The sequence below is a fragment of the Barbus barbus genome (assembly GCF_936440315.1).
Source record: "Barbus barbus genome assembly, chromosome: 1".
Lineage (NCBI taxonomy): Eukaryota > Metazoa > Chordata > Actinopteri > Cypriniformes > Cyprinidae > Barbus > Barbus barbus.
The window spans coordinates 42,427,176-42,447,435 of record NC_136729.1 but is presented as its reverse complement, the minus strand read 5'-3'; the positions used below and the strand labels follow the sequence as shown (position 1 = coordinate 42,447,435).

At 35.0% G+C, this 20,260-nt stretch overlaps 3 protein-coding genes across 4 annotated transcripts in view; 1 reads left to right on the top strand and 2 right to left on the bottom strand.

The window, feature by feature from the left end:
• nfat5b (nuclear factor of activated T cells 5b) overlaps positions 1-392 on the bottom strand; it is a 47,915-nt gene extending 47,523 nt beyond the window's left edge. For both annotated transcript variants that reach the window (XM_079419082.1, XM_079419083.1), the window contains exon 1: positions 130-392. In XM_079419082.1, coding sequence (XP_079275208.1) covers positions 130-202 — 73 coding nt within the window. In that variant the 5' untranslated portion in view covers positions 203-392. The remainder of the gene's footprint in view (positions 1-129) is intronic.
• A 3,445-nt stretch (positions 393-3,837) lies between these two features.
• On the top strand, positions 3,838-10,612 carry psmd7 (proteasome 26S subunit, non-ATPase 7). Its single transcript, XM_079415424.1, has 7 exons — positions 3,838-4,093; positions 4,700-4,791; positions 4,872-4,964; positions 5,095-5,192; positions 6,239-6,319; positions 6,401-6,492; positions 7,169-10,612. The coding sequence occupies exons 1-7, from the start codon at positions 4,020-4,022 to the stop codon at positions 7,623-7,625; spliced, it is 987 nt and encodes a 328-aa protein (XP_079271550.1). The 5' UTR covers positions 3,838-4,019; the 3' UTR covers positions 7,626-10,612.
• The window catches only part of pkd1l2b (polycystic kidney disease 1 like 2b), a 26,035-nt gene continuing 13,722 nt past the window's right edge, over positions 7,948-20,260 (bottom strand). Inside the window, exons 19-35 of the mRNA XM_079417656.1 lie at positions 19,496-19,597; positions 19,196-19,374; positions 18,110-18,256; positions 17,834-18,033; positions 17,325-17,563; positions 16,072-16,629; positions 15,878-15,980; positions 14,999-15,139; positions 12,287-12,472; positions 11,690-12,020; positions 11,169-11,302; positions 10,955-11,082; positions 9,716-9,876; positions 9,373-9,583; positions 8,772-8,873; positions 8,555-8,686; positions 7,948-8,440 (exon numbers count right to left, since the gene is read on the bottom strand). Coding sequence (XP_079273782.1) covers positions 8,330-8,440; positions 8,555-8,686; positions 8,772-8,873; positions 9,373-9,583; positions 9,716-9,876; positions 10,955-11,082; positions 11,169-11,302; positions 11,690-12,020; positions 12,287-12,472; positions 14,999-15,139; positions 15,878-15,980; positions 16,072-16,629; positions 17,325-17,563; positions 17,834-18,033; positions 18,110-18,256; positions 19,196-19,374; positions 19,496-19,597 — 3,165 coding nt within the window. The 3' untranslated portion in view covers positions 7,948-8,329. The remainder of the gene's footprint in view (positions 8,441-8,554; positions 8,687-8,771; positions 8,874-9,372; positions 9,584-9,715; positions 9,877-10,954; positions 11,083-11,168; positions 11,303-11,689; positions 12,021-12,286; positions 12,473-14,998; positions 15,140-15,877; positions 15,981-16,071; positions 16,630-17,324; positions 17,564-17,833; positions 18,034-18,109; positions 18,257-19,195; positions 19,375-19,495; positions 19,598-20,260) is intronic.

The following is a 20,260-nucleotide window of genomic DNA, read 5'->3' as shown; positions in this document are numbered from 1 at the left end:
GAGCACTACCTAGGCAGCATGTTTGTCTAAGTAGGCAGCGCTCTAGGTTTTGGAACACAGCCTGCGCGTGCACGCAGCAGCATTTGTACAGTATAAGTAGCGTGCTGGAAAAGTGAGAAAGTGAGTTACCTTTGGAGTAGAGGGACTTGGGCGAATCGAGGTCGATATCCGCGCTAAAGAGCGATGTGAAATCAGAGGGCATCGCAGTGCCTCCAATCCGCCAAGAAAATGACACAGACTTGCTCTTCAAGTGCAGCTCCTAACAAACTGCCATGGTTTAGTTTGACCGAAACGAAAAACCAAAACAAACGAAAGCCAGGTGCGGAGAAAGCATGCAGTGACACTTCTGAATATCATAAATAAAGCGTTTGCGTCGCTCCTCGCTCTTCGTAGCTCGCGCGCGTGTGTGTGTGTGTGTGTGTGTAAACACCGCGCGACTCTGTTTCCTCTGCGGCCCCGCCCACTCCACGCGCGTCATCACTTCACAACACTGACCTTACTCTGTCAAAAAATTATGGATATTTACTCATTTTGTTTAGATTAACCAGAAAAATTTATGCTTTTTTTTTTTATTTTTTTATGAATGTTACCATTCAGAAAAGTTTTGGGGAGATTTATCCTTGTAGGTCAAGAGAAAACTGGTTGTGATTTTACCTCAAAAGATGTTTTAATAGGCTATATTGTGAATCAAAAAGCATAAACTTGAATCTTATGATTTTATTTGGTAAATTCCATATTCATAAAAGCAGATTTTATTAAGTTTTTATGGTTGATTTTCATGTATATCTGGATTCTCTCCAATGTATTGATAGTTAAGCAATGTAAAGATATAATTGTATTTGCTAAAGAGTTAAAGTTCATTGGAAAGTGAACGTATATAGCCTGCACTGTCTTCTGGAATATTGACATTTTGGTTTTATTTATTTATTTTCCTGTATTCTTGTCAAATTGTATTTTTATATATTTATAGGCCTATCTAAAATGTAAATTGTAAACCCGTTTATTTTTTTCTAATTATTTATTTGGATGTCTTGTTAGAACTGTATATGTTTCTGTTTTGTTGTAGAGGTTAATTAGATTCAATCTTAGCTAACAGAACTCAGATCTCTTTACCTGTTTTAATAAGTTTTTTTGTTGGAAATAATTCTGGGGAAAAATTCTCCTGTATAAAAAAGGTGTTAAAATTTCTTTTTAAATTAGGCTATATAGGCAAGTCATACAATTACCCACTTATTTTGTAATTGTGTTGACTGCAAAGTGATTTGGTTGATTTTTCTAATTTTGTTAAAAGGAATTTATTATCGAACGTCTGCACAAACAAACAAAGTTGTAAATAAAACAAAAACAACTGATGGACTTACATGCAACTATAACAAAAAACGGTCACTGAAGCTCCAGAAGGAAACATGATGCATTAAGATCCAAGGGTGTAAACAGAATGAAAATGTTTTTCTTATTTTGCCTAAATATCATATTTCTTTCATTTAGTACAGAGCCCTTCCGAAGCTACAGAAGACACTTGCATGTTTCCCAGAAAACAAAATAAGTTCAGCTTGATCTTCAAATTCAAAACGTTTTCACCTGCAGGCTCTTAATGCATTGTTTTTCCTTCTGGAGCATCAGTGAGCATTTGAACCTTTTGTAATAGTTGCATGTAAATCCCTCAGAAAGATGCATCTCAAACTCGTGCATTCTATATTAGTGGAAGATGTTTCTTAGGATCTTTGTGAGAAAACAAACCTGCATGTTTGTGTTTAACAAAGCGCCCAATCAGTGTCTAGGAGTCACGCCATCATGTCAGTCATGTTCCTGGGAAAAATTAAACCATTATTGTCTAGAGACAACGCGGGCCATGAGGACCGTTTGACACTGACACATGATTCATGTTCAGCATAGACTCACTATTGTCCTCAAACAATGAACGGTAATACGAGGGTTGTGTGCTAGTCAGAACTGCATTAAGAATGCTTAATTCAATTCCTGGATTTGCAATGAGGTAGAACATTTTTGAGGAACAGAAATCCAATTTGAATTTGAATGTAAGGAAGTAGAATTAAAATAAACTGAAATTCAAATAATATAAAAAAATCATAGTTTGACTGTAAACAAAACAAACCAACTTTAAATGTGTGAATATATTATAGTTTAAAAGCCTTGAGGAGATGATAAGCAGTTGTTAATAAAGAATAATTAATTAATTGTAATACAGCATTGGATCATTATATATCCTTAACTGCGTGAGTATGACAAAAACCCAAGTGAGATTAAGTGAGATTTAATAATTGACAAATCATCAGAAAAGCTACATAGATTGAATAGTCATTAATAACTCTCCTTTATAATACTTCTTGAGATATATCTCTATATGATTTGTTGTCTTTCATATTAAAACCAGGTTACCACAGCATTATTATTTCATCCCTGCCATTTCAATCATATTTACAAAGTTAACACAATCTGTGTATCACAATTACTTTAAAATTAAATATGACAAACTTTTCAAAAGGTCAAGGACCTTAGTGTTTATAGCCCTGCCATCATTTTAGCTGTATGATTTATAACTTTGATTTAGATTTATAACTTTTTAGACTACAAAGTTCTTTATTACCCTACAATAAACATACCGACCAAAACATAAGATGATTAATCACGACAGTAAATTATTTGCCGCTGTTTACTAACAGATTATGCTGGAATCACTGGCACCTTTTTAATTTTGTCTACTTACTATAATAACTGGGACTTCCATTTAACTAAATAAATAAATATATTTAAAAAAAAAGTAAAGTAAAAAGTCGTGACGTATTGTCAAGTATGGTGACCCATACTCGAAATTGGTGCTCTGCGTTTAACCCATCCAAGTGCACACACACAGCAGTGAGTAGTGAACAAATCCACACACACACACACACACACACCGTGAACACACACCCGGAGCAGTGGGCAGCCATGCTGCAGCGCCCGGGGAGCAGTTGGGGGTTCGGTGCCTTGCTCAAGGGCACCTCAGTCGTGGTATTGAGGGTGGAGAGAGCGCTGGACATTCCCTCCCCCCACCTACAATTCCTGCCGGCCGGGGACTCGAACCCGCAACCTTTGGATTACGAGTCCGACTCTCTAACCATTAGGCCACGACTTCCCCAAATAACAATTAGTGCTGTCAAACGATTAATCGCGATTAATCACATCCAAAATAAAGGTTTTGTTTACATAATATATGTGTGTGTACTGTGCATATTTATTATGTATATATAAATACACACACATGCATGTATAAATTTAAGAAAAATATGTTACGTTTATATATTAAATATATTTATAGCCTATATCATATAATTTATAATATAATCATCTGTCACTACAACAAATTCCTTGTATGTGTAAACATACTTGGCCAATAAAGCTCATTCTGGCTCTGATTCTGATTCATGTAAATATTTCCAAAATATATGTGTGTGTGTCTTTATATATATATACATACACACTACACACATATAAATAAAGAAAAACTTTTATTTTGGATGCGATTAATCGCGATTAATCGTTTGACAGCACTAACATAAATAAATAAATAAATATGCATGCACGCAACACTTAAAAAATCCCACAGAAACCGGATAAACAGCACCATCTTGTGTATAAATGAGCTACAAGTAATAAAAACAAACAATTACAATGTTTCTGCATTCACAGATAAAGGATATTGAATTTTCATTATTGCGTATTAATTATATCTACGATAATATTGTTATATTGTAATGCTCATCTTGGTTTTAGATCAATAAACTATACTTTTGGCGAATTAAAAGCACAACGTTCAGATCAATTATTAGAGACAGTGAGGGTGTAATTCCTCCTCAGACCGCTGGGCGCTCGTGAGCGACACGCTGAAGCGCCCCTGCTGTGGAGAACTAACGAAGCAGAAGAAGAAGAAGAAGCGGCGCAGCGTCCATCAAACTGGCGTGTTGAACAACAGAAAACATTATTTTTTTCTGTAATATATTCGGATTTTTTGAGTAAAAATGCCGGACTTAGCGGTAGAAAGGGTCGTCGTTCATCCCTTGGTGCTATTGAGTGTCGTGGACCATTTTAACAGGTAAATCTGAGTGTTGTGCAGTAAAACTGTTAACTCACTGTCATTATGTGTCAATGAAACTAGCCGCTACAAGCTAAAGGCTAACTGGATGCACTCGCATTATGGGAAATAAACAATATTTTAAGAATGCTTTTGTTGAAAATGTTATATTATGGTGTTGCATACCGGCTTAGCTTTATAGCATTTAAAGTTTGTTGTAGATGCAAGTCAGTTAAAATATGTCAACATAGTATACTCACAAGTAGACCTGTAAACTCTCCGACAATGAAAAATCATCACACAAACTCCAGAAATGTATAATCTATTATAATTTAAATAATAACACTAAATGTTGTGCGCGTTCTTGCATTTCTTATGTTAAATCCTTTTCTTGATACCGAACCTACTGTGATAAGTAACTTACTGTATGATTTATATATATATACACACATTTATTACATATGTCAAGTTATTAACGTTACATGCATAGCTTTTGGAACAGACATTTTCAGACGAGGTTCAAGTGCAATACAAGATCTGACACAGGTTATATATTCAAAGAGCCAAAAACAGCATTGCATTTGTCTCTCTTTTGTATTCTTTGCAAACCTTATCTTTGTTTTGTAGGATTGGTAAGGTTGGCAGTCAGAAGAGAGTTGTGGGTGTTCTGCTGGGTTCATGGCATAAGAAAGTGCTTGATGTGTCCAACAGCTTTGCTGGTATGTTTGCAGCTCTTGGTGCAAAATGCTCTTCTTTCCAGCTGAAATATAGTTTAAGTAATATATGAATTGTGTGGCAGTGCCTTTTGATGAGGACGACAAGGATGATTCAGTTTGGTTCCTGGATCACGACTACCTGGAGAATATGTATGGCATGTTCAAGAAAGTGAATGGTAAGATTGCTTTACTATGCACACGTAAAGAATCAATATCATACATATGATTTATTGAATTTTTGTCATGTCATTGTTATAGAACATGACCTCATGTCCAAGCTCATGGTTTTATTTCTTTCAATTCTAGCAAGGGAGCGAATAGTGGGGTGGTATCACACAGGCCCAAAGCTGCACAAAAATGATATTGCCATAAATGAACTCATGAAACAGTACTGCTCTAATTCGGTATGTAATGCTGTTTGTTTTACTACTGTTTAGTTAATTTTACACTAAATGTACCAAGGAAGTCATGTTTTAGACTGAAATAAAGATTTATTTTTATTTAGTAATTTCTTATTTGTGACTCTGGACCACAAAACCAGTCATAAGTGTCAATTTTTTGAAATTGAGATTTCTACATCATCTGAAAACTGAATAAATAAGCTTTCCATTGATGTATGGTTTATGATCGGACAATATTTGGCCGAGATACAACTATTTGGAAATCTGGAATCTGAGGGTGCAAAAAAATCTAAATACTGAGAAAACTGCATTTAAAGTTGTCCAAATGAAGTGCTTATCTATGCACATTACTGATCAAAAATTAAGTTTTGATATATTTACGGTAGAAAATTCAGTAAATATCTTCATGGAACATGATCTTTACTCAATGTCCTAATGATTTTTGGCATAAAAGAAAAATGGGTGATTTTGACCCATACAATATATTTTTAGCTATTGCTACAAAGCCCCAGCGACTTAAGACTGGTTTTGTGGTGCAGGGTCACATTTGTAGTAGTAGTAGTAAAAATGATTCATCGCATACAAAATAAAAGTTTTTGTTTGAATAATATATGTGTGTATTTATGTATATATAAAAACACACATACAGTATATATTTTTAAAGTATTTACATGTGTTTACATATCTCTATTTATATTCCTATAATTTATATTATAAATAAATATATTTAATATATATAAAAATAACAAATTTTTCTGAAATATACATGCATGTGTGTTTATATATACATAATATATAAAATACACACACATTATGTAAACAAAATAGTTTTCGATGCGATTAATCGTTTGACAGCACTATAATATATATATATATATATATATATATATATATATATATATATATATAGCAATTTAAATACTATTTATGAGAATTGGCAGGAGTGTTTAATTTAATAGAAAATTATGGGACAGTTTTCCTGACAACAGGCTGAATTTTCTTATTGCAAAATGTTTTCTTCTTTTTTTTTGATTTTGTATTTCCCAAAGGTTTTAGTCATTATTGATGTGAAACCCAAGGACCTGGGGCTGCCTACTGAAGCTTACATCTCAGTGGAGGAAGTGCATGACGTGAGTCCTTGTTGAATTTAAGCTATATTAATATATTTGATTCCTTGCATGCTAATTGTTGACATCTCTTCTTCACTGAAGGATGGAACTCCCACATCTAAGACGTTTGAACATGTGACCAGTGAGATCGGAGCAGAGGAGGCAGAGGAAGTTGGCGTGGAGCATTTGTTGCGGTAAGATGGGGATGAAAACATGTACATTTCTGTTTATTTGATTCATTTTAGATGTATTAAAATGAGGGCTGTCAAAAATAACCTGTTAAATTCTGCGATTTAATATTTTCTGTTTAAAAAGCATTTGATCGAGCAGCCAAATAAAATGTTTAGGCAAAATACTTATGATACTGATGTTGTATCACGAGGATAATCATGTAAAATATTGATGCCAAATATTTTACCTAGTAATATTATGACAATTATTGCACAAATAAACTGTGGGTAAAAATGACAGCTTTCATTCAAGCAGAGAAAGCTGATATTGATATTGACAGAGGCAGAAACAACACACTTTATTATAGGCATAGCCTATTTAAGTTAATATCAAATGTTATTTTTAAGCCTATTAAATTTTAAAAATGATGGCTTTCAATTATACTACAGTGTTGAATGGCTAAAATGACTCCAGAAATTTACAGATAATTAAAATATGCTGCCTTTGTTGTTTCACATTAATCTGGATATTTATTGTGAATATATGAATATATATTACACTATGAAAATGCATTACAAATTTTAATAACAAGTGCGGTTAATCAATTACTGTAAAAAAGTGATTTTTAATCATTTGGCAGCACTAATTAAAATATCTGTAAACAGCGTAGTTTATTTGTTGTCATGATGATTTTTGCAGTGACATCAAAGACACAACAGTTGGCACTTTGTCGCAGCGCATCACCAATCAGGTTCATGGCCTGAAAGGTCTCAACTGCAAGCTGCTGGATATCAAGAGCTATCTGGAGAAGGTTGCAACAGGCAAACTGCCCATCAACCACCAGATCATTTATCAGCTGCAGGACGTGTTCAATCTGCTGCCTGATGTCAACCTGCAGGAGTTTGTCAAGGCCTTCTACCTGAAGACCAACGACCAGATGCTTGTGGTCTATCTGGCCTCGCTCATCCGCTCTGTAGTGGCGCTCCACAATCTCATCAACAACAAAATAGCCAACCGTGATGCAGAAAAGAAAGAGGGTCAAGAGAAAGATGACAGCAAGAAAGAAAAGAAGGACGAGAAGGATAAAGATAAGGACAAAGACAAGGAGAAGGGAGATGCTACAGCCAAGAAAGATGACAAAAAGGAAAAGAAATGAACCTGAACTGGCATGAACTTGGGCTTACACAGTCTTGGCTGTATAAGGAGGAATTCAACGTTTCTTTGCCTTCTCTTGTAACAATCTGCAGTTTAAATTGGGCTTTTTTCTGTCTTTTTGATATAAAGGACTTACTTTTGATTAAAAGAGAGAAAGGAATTTGTTTCAAATGTTTCTTTCCTTTGTTGATGTTTTGGTCCTAATAGGTTCCAAGGTTGACCTATTTACCCTTACATTATAGTACCATTATTAGACCATCGCAATATCAAGACAGGTGTCCAGCGTTAAAGCAAAGTCCAACTGCAGACATGTCATTGTATTTACACTGAGATTTCTTTTTTTAATCATAAAAAGCAATGTCAAACAAGCTTCTCTGGCCTAACCTGTTTTTATTTTGTTCACTACATGCAGTAAAGCTTGCAGTTTGTTTATTGTAGTGTTCATTTAAACATGTTTTTCCTCGCTAGTTTATAAAGGAAAATGTTTCAGAAAAAAATCTGCTCTATAATTAAATGGCATATTTCACTTTTTCTGAAAAGAACATTCAAGTTTAATCAAAATGACCATATTCAGAAACCATTTTTACGTTCAACTTCAGCAGAGATGCAGATATTACTTTTCTTTGTGCTGACTAAGTATTTGAAGACAACAGCAGATAGAGCGGGCAGCTATCCTCTTGTAGGAGCATGTGCCGGTGATGAGGACTAGGTTGTTTTATCACTATGATGAGTTTCTTCTTTCTTCTTGCATCTGATGCCAAAAAGACTGAGGATCTTCACCAACATCAGGTCGACGATTTCCTCTTCCTCAGAAGGCTGAGTATCAGAAGATACATTTTAGTTACCACACTTCAACCAACCAATGAATGTTTCTTAATGCTACTTAGTCAGCAGTTAGAAAACAAAATGTGAAAGTGACTCGTATAACACCTGGTGATTCTCCTGTTCTTCACCAAACGCCTCAAGGATGACTGAGACAAAGAGGGTCAGGATCACAAATGTAATGAAGATGACGCAAGTGGAAATGATGAGCGCACCGAGCACCGGATCAGAACTCAGCACCTGCAGAGGAAGCATGAAAGCTCTGATAAATCAAATCTTTCCCAGTTTCACGTTCCCAGTCTTGGTCTCTAAATCTTCTACGAACCTCATCATAATTGAAGATTCCAAACTGCAAACTGAAGATTGTTTTGAGCGCATCTGGGAAAGTTCGGTATGAGTACAGCTTCCATCCAAATATGAGATTGCACTATTGAAAAGAAATGAATGCTTTGATTTCTTGAAGAAAACCGTGACAGAAAAGCACCTAAAAATGGAAGCCATTCAATTTTTAATAGAAAGTCATGTTTTTGTTTGATTTTCAGATTATTATTGAAATTATTATCTGTGGTAAATGACAACCTAACACAAGATACTACTCAAAGGGACTACTCGAACCCACGTGATTTTTCTTTCTTCCTTTTTCGCAACAGAAGATATTTTAAAAATGTAGGTAACCAAACAGTTTCAGGTCCCACTGACCTGAAAACACCGGACTACCCAATATTTCAAAATATCTTCTTTTATGTTCCACAGAAGAAAGAATCTCAGGTTTGGAATGACAAGAGGGTGCGTAAATGATGACAGAATTGCCATTTTTGGGTGCATTACCCCTTTAAAGATGAAGTATGCCATTTTAGGGTATGTTAAAATACTAAAAAGCAGAGTATTTTAAAATGTCATTGACCGCAAATGTTGTTGCCCCTTACAGTAAGAGAATAGGCCAAGAGGATAATGAAGATAACCACAAGGAAGCTGGACATATCGTTCCATGCCCGCTGCAGTGAGGAGGTGATGAGGTGAAGTTTAGGGTTGAGTCTTAGCAGATGCCAGAGTTTTACACAAGCCAGAAGAACCAAGAAAGCCATGAGATATCCCAGTGTAGCATCTATGACAGCTGTATCATGGAAACTGGGAAACCTGTAGGACAGGAATAGCATTTTTTACCATGTTCAGTTCATCCATCTATCCATTCTCCAAACCGTAAGGTCAACTGGATGTTTAATTTATGTTCATAGCAAAACTTTTTTTCTTTGGAAAAGATCTACTTACTGATCCTTGTGGTTTTGGTAGTAGTCAATATCTTTGTCTCCCTGCACTGTTCTCTTGATGAACACTGATAATGAACTCCAACTTAAAATGATGATGGCCAGGTCTAACAGATTCCACTTGTTTTTGAAAAATGCCCATTTCTGCCGCTTCAACAGCTTTGCCTGTTCAACCCCAAACACATTTTTTAATGGAAATGAAAAGAGTATTGCAATTAAAGTTAACACGAAACTGAAAATTCTGCCACAGAATAAAAAGACGAAAACCGTAAACTTTTTCTCTCGCAATTCAGACATTTTTTTTTCATAATTCCCAGAAACATTCTGAGATTATATGTGACAATTCAGATTCTTGTTTCATATATCTCAATGTTATATAATCTCAGAATTCAGAATCGCAAAAAAGTCAGAATTCTGAGATTTCAAAGGTGTAAAAAAAGCTTCCATACCCTCATGTATCAAGATTTTTAATGTTTAGACGTGATGTTCAAGCTGCTCTTTTCCATACAATGAAAATAGATAGTGATTAGGCTCTGTCAAGCTCCAAAAATAAAAAAGTAACCGTTAAAATTTCAAAAAGCTCATATAAGACACAGGCACTATATTTAAAATATTTCAGTTTCTCACAAAAAGCTGATCTATGGCTTCAGAAGAGCTGAAAAATAGCACAGTTCTTGTGGGCTACTGTTATTATACATTTATGGTATAATTTTTATCATTTTATTTGGAGCTTAACACCAATGTCACCATTCACTTACATTATATTTAAAAGAGCTTAACATTCTGAAAAACATCAGCTACTGTGTTCTACAGAGGGCATTAAGTCATATGAGTTAAAATGAGTGCTGTCAAATGATTAATCGCGATTAATCGCATCCAAAATAAAAGTTTGTTAATAATAAATGAGTGTGTACTGTGTATATTTATTATGTGTATGTATATATATAAATACAAACACATGCATGTATATATTTAAGAAAATTGTTATGTTTATATATACAATATTTTATATAATATGAAATATAATAATATAAATGTATATACAGTACATATAAACTTTTTCTAAATATATACTGTATGTGTGTATTTATATACACAATATGTGTGTGTGTACTGTGTTTATTTATTATGTAAACAAAAACTTAATTTGGATGCGATTAAGGTGAGTAAATGATGACAGAATTTCCTTTTTGGGTCAAATATTTTCTTAAGTTCAATGAAACTATGCTATTAGAGAACTGACCTGCAAAAACATGTAGTAGATGATGAAGAGGAAATAAAACACCTGAGAGGCCATGAGAAAGGACTGAAAGCCACCTGTGGACTGGTAGAGACGGACACTCTGAACCACGCTGCGAAACTGAAAAGTACCTGTAAAATAAAAAGTGTATGGTCAGCTTTGCAATAAAACACTACATGACTTTGCATGAATGGCAATGATTGTTCTGTTTCCTCACCCGCTGCAGTGCTCTCTAGTATCAGCGTGACAATGCAGAAGAGGTTGACATTAGCATTGTACACCGTAAACTCTGCAAAAACTGCCTTTGTGTACATATCCAACCAGGTGGAGTCAATTAGATACTCAAGCTTCCTGTTGAAGGAAGGCACGTCGTTTGTTAAGTATGCATAAAATAACAAATAATACACAATATTTCAAATATGACCTTGAGAGTAAATGATGACAGGATTTTTAACTATTCCTTTAAAAGTTCTAAAAAATGTTGAACTGACCTGTAAAACCTTTACTGAATTTAAAGTGTATAATTTTCTCAGCAAATGTTGACCTCATTTTTGGGTGAACTAATAATATTACACAACATTTTCTAGTATGACCTTGAGGGCCTTAAAGGTAAAGTGTATCATTTTGTTGATGTAAAATACCTTCTGCTTTCATTTGAGAGTCAATTGATAGTTAGCTGTTCTGTTAGGTCCACCTTGGCAATACAAAAAAGGCAGTCATGTTTATGCAATTTCTCACCTGCTAGCGTTTTGCTGGTCAGAACCGAGGTCCATAACATAGCCTCCTCCTCTATAAAGTGCAATCATACCCCAAACTGGGATTGCTTTGAGCGTGGACTGACTTTGGTACTTCCAAGGTGTGACGGTGTCTTCAGAGCCATTAACACAATGAAACTCATCCCAACCTGGACCATAAGAGGTCATGTCCTCATTTTCCCAAGAGTAAGGGGCACTGCAGTCGGGAACAGCGTGAGGCATGGACTTAGCAATCTTACAAGAGTCTCTCTTCACCCTCACTTGACGAAGACGAGCACTCCCGACAAGTTTTGAGTTTCCATCCGTTATAAAGCCTTGGAAATTAAAGCAAAATATAATAATTAAGCACATCATTCAATAATGTGGACATTCACCGTTGCTCGATGGGTTTAAATTAAAGCTCTTGAGATCTCTCTGATCATTTTTTCTTTCCGTATTAGTACAAAATGTGAGTAAGATTAGTAAGAAATCCATAATGTTAGGAGTCCTTATAGATCAGATGGGTCAGAACTACCTTAAATATGAGTTAAAGAAGTTGTGCACTTGTTATTTTCATGATAGGTCAGTATAAAGGAAGTACCTGGATACTGTCCAAACAGGTTATCAAGAAGTACAGTGTTAGCCCAGGTAAACACATCATTGTGGCTCATACTGTCTGAAACGCCATTGCTGAAGCTCTGCCGGATGTGATGAGTGAGGTAGAATCCGTTTTCATCTCGCTGACCATATGCCACCAAGAGCAGCATCCACAAGAACCCCAGAAAAACTGCAAAGGAAATCCCGGTCTGTGCACAGCTGTCCTTTCACATAGTCAATAGCTAAACCCAGCTAACAATATATATGTTCTTAGAATGTTTTGATGATGTTCTCATTTCTGATTGTTCTATGAAGCTTTTATAATGGTTTAAAAAGTTTTTTCTTGGTTATTTAAAAACGAAACATTCCATTTTATAATTTCATTGCAAACAACATGGGGACATTTTTTTTCAACGTTCTCTAAACTATCTGAACAAGAAGTTACATTTAAAATATCAGAAGAATTCCCAAATAACGCATGTCAGATAAAGCCTTGAACTATGTATAACAAACATTTTCATGCTAACATAATTAAAGGCCACATAACTTTGAACAAATGTTCTATTAACCCTTGTGCGATTTTATGGACATTTTTGTCTTTTTCAGTGTTTTTTTTTTTTTTTTTGTATGTTTTTATCATTTTGTCTGTATTAATGCCAACTGCATACATTTTGGCACAGGTGTGTATATTTCCTTTAATAAGTCTATTTTACACTAGGTACAAAAAAATAGTTCCTCTCAGGGCCTTAAAGCTGCAGTCCGTAAGTTTTGCCTCTTTGTCGCCATCTCTGTTTGAAAACCTGGAATTGCAGCTCTGTGCGGAATTATCTTCTGTGCATGGGGTTGTGCTCTGGCATGGCTCCAGACTGGATGAATCTAATGTTTTGAGGAGTATGTGTAGCTGTCAGTCACCGCACCGGTGTGGATGTTTACTGTACTTCGCAATCACAGATTCTAGCCTGCGTCTTGGAATATATGACCCAAATAAGAATTTTCACTGTATATTGTCATCTGAACAAGTAACTAACAAGTCTGTCATGTTTGTTCTGACCAACTGAGGAAAAAATCATTACTTTAATCTAATCTTTGATTTAATCTAAAGATCGGTTAGCTCATATCACAGCAAACCGTGCAAATTATTATTATTGTTATACTTTATTCTCAAATTATTAATGTTAACAAAATCAGCATTGCGTGACAATGAGTATAGTGTGTATTAGCGTGTAGATTTAAATTTCTGTTCAGTCTAATCTCTAATCTTTCATATTAATAAATTCTTTTAACCCCAAAAGCAAACTATGCTCCCTTCGAACTGGTTTTCTTTGAAATACAAATCGTGTGTAATCTCAGGCTCTGTGTAATGAGAAGCACATTTAAAACTGGAATATAATTTTATTTCATTCACATGTGTTTCAGAAACACATAATCCTTTCTGGATTACAATCCGCCATCAAAATGATACATTTAATTATTCTAGCTGCTGTGAGAAAAGTCTAAACGATCCGCCACCTGCAGGATCCTCACATGTGATAGCATAGTAGCCGGGACAGCTTCTTTATGTTTACAGACGTGACGTAATGACGCAGTGCCATGCTTGAATTTCCCGCGAAAACCTACCTGTTCCACTCAAATTAGAAAACATTATTATAAGCTGACCTTTGTGAACCGGGTAAGGTGATAATTTTGAACACTGGCTGGTTATGTACTTGATCAAATATTGATTTTGGATCATTATTAACCAAAAAAAAGTTAAGGACAAAAATGTCAACATTGAAACCCATTAAACGGCAATTTTTAACCCCAGGGCCATTTAACTATAAAATGATGCAATATTTGTTAATAGGCTTTCATTCTGTTGGCAAGGGTCTTCTTTAAAATGAGACCAAACTTAAGTCTGTAAGTTTTGTCCTCTATGAACCTATGTGTAACTTTTTTAAATTGACGCACAAGGGTTAATGTTGCATTGCTCGTAACTTTGAAAGAACTTTGCCAGAATATTAGCCAAAGGTCTGAGAATGTTACCAGTTAGGAAGCAATGACAACTAGGCCGTGTTCACACTTGGCGTCTTTTTCGAAGCTGCCGGCGTCTGTTTTACATTATAATCCTATGGAGTAAACCGTGTTTTCAAAAAAGTCCTGAGCGCTTTTTAAAACGCCACCGCTGGCGTCTTTTTCTGCAGCTCAGAGCGTTTTTTCGAGTTGAAAAAATGTCAACTTTTCTGAAAAAAACGCCCTACGTCAAGCGCCTTTTTGACAGCTGACCAATGACAAGAGAGTAGCGAGATCTGTCGTTTCCATAACAACAAGAAGAAAAATGGAGAAGGTGCCGGTAGATAGACTGCTCGTACTAGTTTCGGAGCACAAGGAGCTGATATGAGCACAAAACGCTATCATAATATTGGTTCCTTCCCCGTATAATGTCATGCACCCACAAACGTCGTTGTGAATCGACATTTTCTTTCCCGTTAACTTCAAAAGCCAACACAAGACCCAACTTTTTACTCTTTCTTGACATTTCTGCAGTACACAGCGCTAGGCTACTGTTACAGCTGTTGCTATGACAACAAAAGACGCTCTCAGCTGCTATTTGTAACAGACGCTGCCAGCTTTGTTTTTCATTAAAAAAACGCTCTTGTCAACTTTTTCTAGTCAAAAAAGACGCCAAGTGTGAACACGGCCTAAATGTGAACTTCTCTTTTTTAAAAAAAAGTCTTACCCAGAATCTCCATGATGAGTGCTCGTGCTTTCTGTAGTTTGACCATGTTTCTCCTGATCTTCTCAATGTCACTGGGAGGTGGAGGCTGATAGTAGCTGCGTGTACAATCCCTCTTAGAAAGCCGCACTCCATTGAGACCATCTATACAAGAGATCAAGATATGAAAATCAAAAACAAATAATGTACTTAAAAAGAATTAAGTGCAAACTGAATGTAACTGTAGTGCATGTTAACTGCAATTAAATAAAAATGGTAGTTTCAATTTATATTAAATGCAATCAGATGAAATTTGAATAGCTTTTTGACTCACTTAAGTAGGATTTATATGTAATTACATAATTTCATAATTACTGCTGTCTTTGAAATACGGTTAAAGTACTGCTGAATGTACTAACAAGCATTTATGGTAAACTAAAAATACTGAAAATTGTATGACATGTATTTCAATAAACTTGTAATTACACATTTGTAATGATTGCAATTTAAGATTTACATTTAAAATACACTGAATGTTTAAATGTAACTTTGAATAACCAGCAACATTTAAAATGAAAAACAACTATTTCAGTCAACAGTGTGTACTTCTTTTAAAGCAAGACAAAAGATTATTAAAACATAATGACTCGTACTTTTAAGTAACATTTTTGACATTATTTCAAAAGAGACCCATTTAAAAGTGTGTTAAGAAACAGTCATACAAGTATACTCTCTTTAAGTGCACTTAAGTGGCCTTTTTATTCCATTAATATATTATCTGCTATTTATTTTAAAAACATACTTTTAAGATTTGAAGATCAACAAGTGCAAATTCAGTACAATTTAAGCACACTTCTGTTTGGTTTGCTGGTTATTTGTGCTGAATGCCTGATTTCCAATTACCTGAGCGAGTGGTTGTTTTCTTACGTAAGCTGTCAACAAGTTCTGCATCCTCAAAATTAACTTTTTTCACCACCAATGCAAAGAAAATGGCTAAACAAAGCACCTGCCAAAGGAAATGCACAATACCACAGTCAAAATGAAGTTACACGGTAAATGCAATATAAATATATAGTGTTTTGACTCCAGCTCTTTACTTTTATAGGCTGGGTGAAGAAGAGGCTCTCGGTGAAGGACATCGCGATGGAGATTATCCAGCTGACTGAACGATCCTTCCCGTATTTCAATCCATACAACATGGTGAAGTACCCTGATACCACACTTGTGGCTGCAACAAGAAGCCAACCCACATACACAAACCACCAGGGCAGACCTCTCCCGCTGCTGTCTTTCTTGGGGCTCGAGCTATAGATGCGCTGCTTAGTGATGGGTCTGGAGGAACCGAGACTTTCCAGCAGTTTCTTCACGCTCTGGACCTGCAGTAACACCTGGCTGTAGCACCCAGGCCTGGAAAAGCCTGAGGGCCCCAGCAGCTTTACTTCTCCCTCCACGTTTTCAAGTTGCTTGAAGAGATGATGGGTGTAGGCCCAGAAAACCGAGGAGGTGTCGTTTTTGTGAATTAAGTGCTGTTGCTCGATGAGGTTCTGCAGCTCTGATAGCAAAGTGTTGACGTCTTCCTTATTAGGGTGCATCTCTGTTTTCGGGACAGGGCATCTCATGGCATTTGCAAACAAGTATGTGATTCTCTGTATGTCCTAATGAAAAAAAATGAAATAAGGACATTTTTGGCAAAATAATGTGGCAGTAAACAACGTAATAACCATGTTTGTGTGTTTGTTTTGCTGTTTTGGATATGGAAGCATGGTAATACATTTTTTCCCCTCATTCTTTGAAGCAACATAGAGCACCATGTAAATATACTTCCATTCAAAAGTTCAAAGTCACTATGATCCCTCCCCTTTTTACTTTTTTGTTCAGCAAGGACACATTAATTTGATTAAAAATGACACTAACGACATTTATAATCCTATAAGTAGCACAGCAATATTCAGTTGTGATAACTATATCTTAAGCAGCAAATAAGCATATTAGAATGATTTCTGAAGGATCATGTGACACTGAAGATGGCAGTGATGATGCTGAAAATTTAGCTTTGAAACAATTGCATTTTAAAATATACTGAAATAGAAAACAGTTATTTTAAATTGTAATATTATTTCACATTTTCACTGTTTTTTCTTCTGTGTTTTTAAACTAATAAATGCAGCCTTGGCATGAATAAGAATCTTCTTTCTAAAACCTTTGAACTATTAGTATTTAGTGTACATGAGACATAAGACATTCTATATATCAAAATACAGGGGTATTACTATCTGTTACCATCACTTCAATTGCTGAAACACTTTGTTTGAACAAAAATAACGTGCTTAGTTAAACATGAAGGACTTACTTTGATAAGGAAATCTACAGTTAAGTTGTTTGAATCAAACTGTGGAGAGGCGGTCTCATATGGGATGTCTTTCTCCATCTGAGGAGGCTCAGACTGCTTATGTGCCTTTCCTTTCTTTATCTTCCTTTTCCGAGGACGTGAATGTCTGAAGATTCCCACAATTACAAGATTGATGGGGAATACAATGAAGGAGCTCTGGATGCCAATTATCACCTGACTCCAGGTCAGTCTAATCTGGCCTTTGGATAGAAATAAAAAGAAACATCGGATTGGATTAGAGCTATCAATCAATTTAAATTATGTTCTAATATTTATATGCTCATATTTACATATAGTACACTTCAGTATGTTTAAAAACTGAAAGTTATGCAAAGATTGTAGCAGGCGAGCAAATCATTCAATAGACATTACAAAAAGTGTCTTTATTAGTTACTAAACTGCTTTGTTTTCTTATCATTTAACAATAGTCTGACTATCATATATGATTATGTCATTATTTTGAGCCATACCCATATCCATGGTCTGATCTGAGGGGTCTGTGGGAATCCCGTAGAACATGATGCTGGTCAACATGGAGCAGAGCAGCACTGAGAAACAGCAGGAGACACGCTGCACACGGCTGAAGTTACTGCTGGGGGGTCGACTGACCACAGAGTACCAGATGTGACCGTCACAGAAGTCCGTCGTTGTCTTCATGAAGAACAGATTGCTGCAGAAAGGAAAGTCTTTTAGATGCATTTTCAAATATTATTTTTCAAAAGAGATGAGCATGATAGTGAACTCACCTGAAGCCTTTCAAGTCTGTCTCTGATGCTACAGGAAACACTTTTTCAACAGAGCAATCATCTATATCAACAGCCAGCCATGAGCTGCACAGGAAGTGCCACTTCTGCTCAGTCTGCAGGTCCTCTACCATCACCGCGTTAACATACCTGAGAAATAAAAAATACATTTATCAAACACATGAGCAGCGAAAAATTGCATTGAATATTAATAAATTGTGCACTTTTATGTCACACTTTCTAAACAAAAAGTAAAGTAAACTTTGTACATTTTAACTCATTATATTTTATAATCATTTTTAAAGTAGTGCACTAATTTTGATATGTAAAGCACTTATTTGAACTGTATAGTGTGTTTTTCAATATCAATATCAAATATATTTTAAATGGCAACTTCATTACAAATGTGTTATTCTAAATATATGTAAATGCATGACATTCAAGATTTAATAAAAATTACATTATTAATTAAAAAATTATTATTAATTATGAATTAATTAAATTATTTACATTATTAAATTACAAATTAAATTAAATGCTTGTCACTACATTCAGCAATACAATAACCTTATTTCAAAGGCAAAAGTAGGAATTATGAATATGTACTTAATAACAGAAATATGTACTTAAGTCCTACTGGGTCAAAAAAAGCAGTGTAAAGTTCTGAAATTAAAACTATAATACAATTTCATTTAATTACAATTAACATGCAATTTTGTGTCTTAAAACATTCCATTCAGTTCACCCTTCTAGTATATTATAACAAAGTATATTAATAAGTCTAAAGTATTATATTATGTAACCTTTTATTTTTAGCTTTGGACACTGAGTAGTGATGGCGAGTACAGCAGATGATCATTGTACAGTGTAAAAAAATAATTTTTCAAAGTTGTAAATATATTATTGTAGTATGGTTTAGTATTTCAGTATTTATACTTTCAGTCTTTTCAAATGTTTAATTCAGTGTGTTACTTGCCATTTCTTTGTAATTATGAAATTTACTAGCAATTTCTGCGTGGAAATGATTTGTATTGTACACCATTTTTTTTTCAGTGTAGTAGGTGAACTGTTCCTCTGATATCAGTTTACCAAGCAGGATGATCTCCTGAGTTGTCATGCCACAGTCTGATGCTCTGCAGCTCTCCCAGTGAGAAGGGGGTGGTCAGTAAGAACAGGTCCACACCTCCTCTTTCAAACACTGGCTTTTCAGGGTCAGTCAGATGATGGGGCTCACATTCTCCCTCCGTACCCTGAAGAGTCACTATGACCTGAAGTGACAAAGGCATTGCAGTTAGTTATTTTTAGTTAGTGCAGAGTTATTATGTAAGTGCACATAAGCAGAATTCCTGAAGAAGAGCTTGGGATTATGTGATAAATGCACATGCCGACCCGTGATGAAGTAGAGGAACCCATGCGATGACCAGTGCTGATCTTCAACAAGTAGCAGTACTCAGAAAAGGGATCATTGTCGTCTAGCACAGTAATCTTCACCTTTTTGGGGGAAAGAACACAATATATCTTACATACAGTAGCATATATTTCAGTTGATGATAGAGCGGTAAAGTTTTCATTATTTGCTGCACATTTTATTTCCAGATCTCATGTACTTTCTGAGGGCATTAGAATATTTGTTGTTATTTTTTTTTTTAGAAATAAGAGTGGCACTGATTGGATCGTGATATTACATACCAAAATTGAGCCTGACCGAATTTGAGTAAATACATATTTAATTAACATTATCCAATAGCCTGTGTGGCTTTAACAACATCATCAGAAAAGTTGTATGTGATGATACATTTTTGTAAATTACATAAAGATATTTAATTTTATTAAAAGATTGATGATACTTTCAGAATTGTTCCTTATAATAGTATATTGATTAATTATATACTGTACAGTAGCCATGACAAAGCTTACTTTATCATATTTGATGTGTATTCATGTGAATTTTGGCTGTGAAATCTTTTTAGCAATATTTTAAAATGAGCATGTATTGGACTAAATCAACGTAGGCTAACTATCTTATTGAAATGTGAGTAGCAAATATGATACAGGTTGAATAACATTTATTTTTACATCTCTCAATCATCATTGTATCGCATTGCATTATTTGTTTTGCACTGCAAAAAATGCTTTACTTACTTAGATTTTGTC

What these genes read in the sequence shown, in the direction of transcription:
- psmd7 (XM_079415424.1), top strand. Translation starts at nt 4,020, where the DNA reads ATGCCGGACTTAGCGGTAGAAAGGGTCGTCGTTCATCCCTTGGTGCTA. An exon ending in AACAGTACTGCTCTAATTCG is followed by an intron (nt 5,193 to 6,238) that starts GTATGTAATGCT and finishes TATTTCCCAAAG; the next exon opens with GTTTTAGTCATTATTGATGT. An exon ending in CAGTGGAGGAAGTGCATGAC is followed by an intron (nt 6,320 to 6,400) that starts GTGAGTCCTTGT and finishes TCTTCACTGAAG; the next exon opens with GATGGAACTCCCACATCTAA.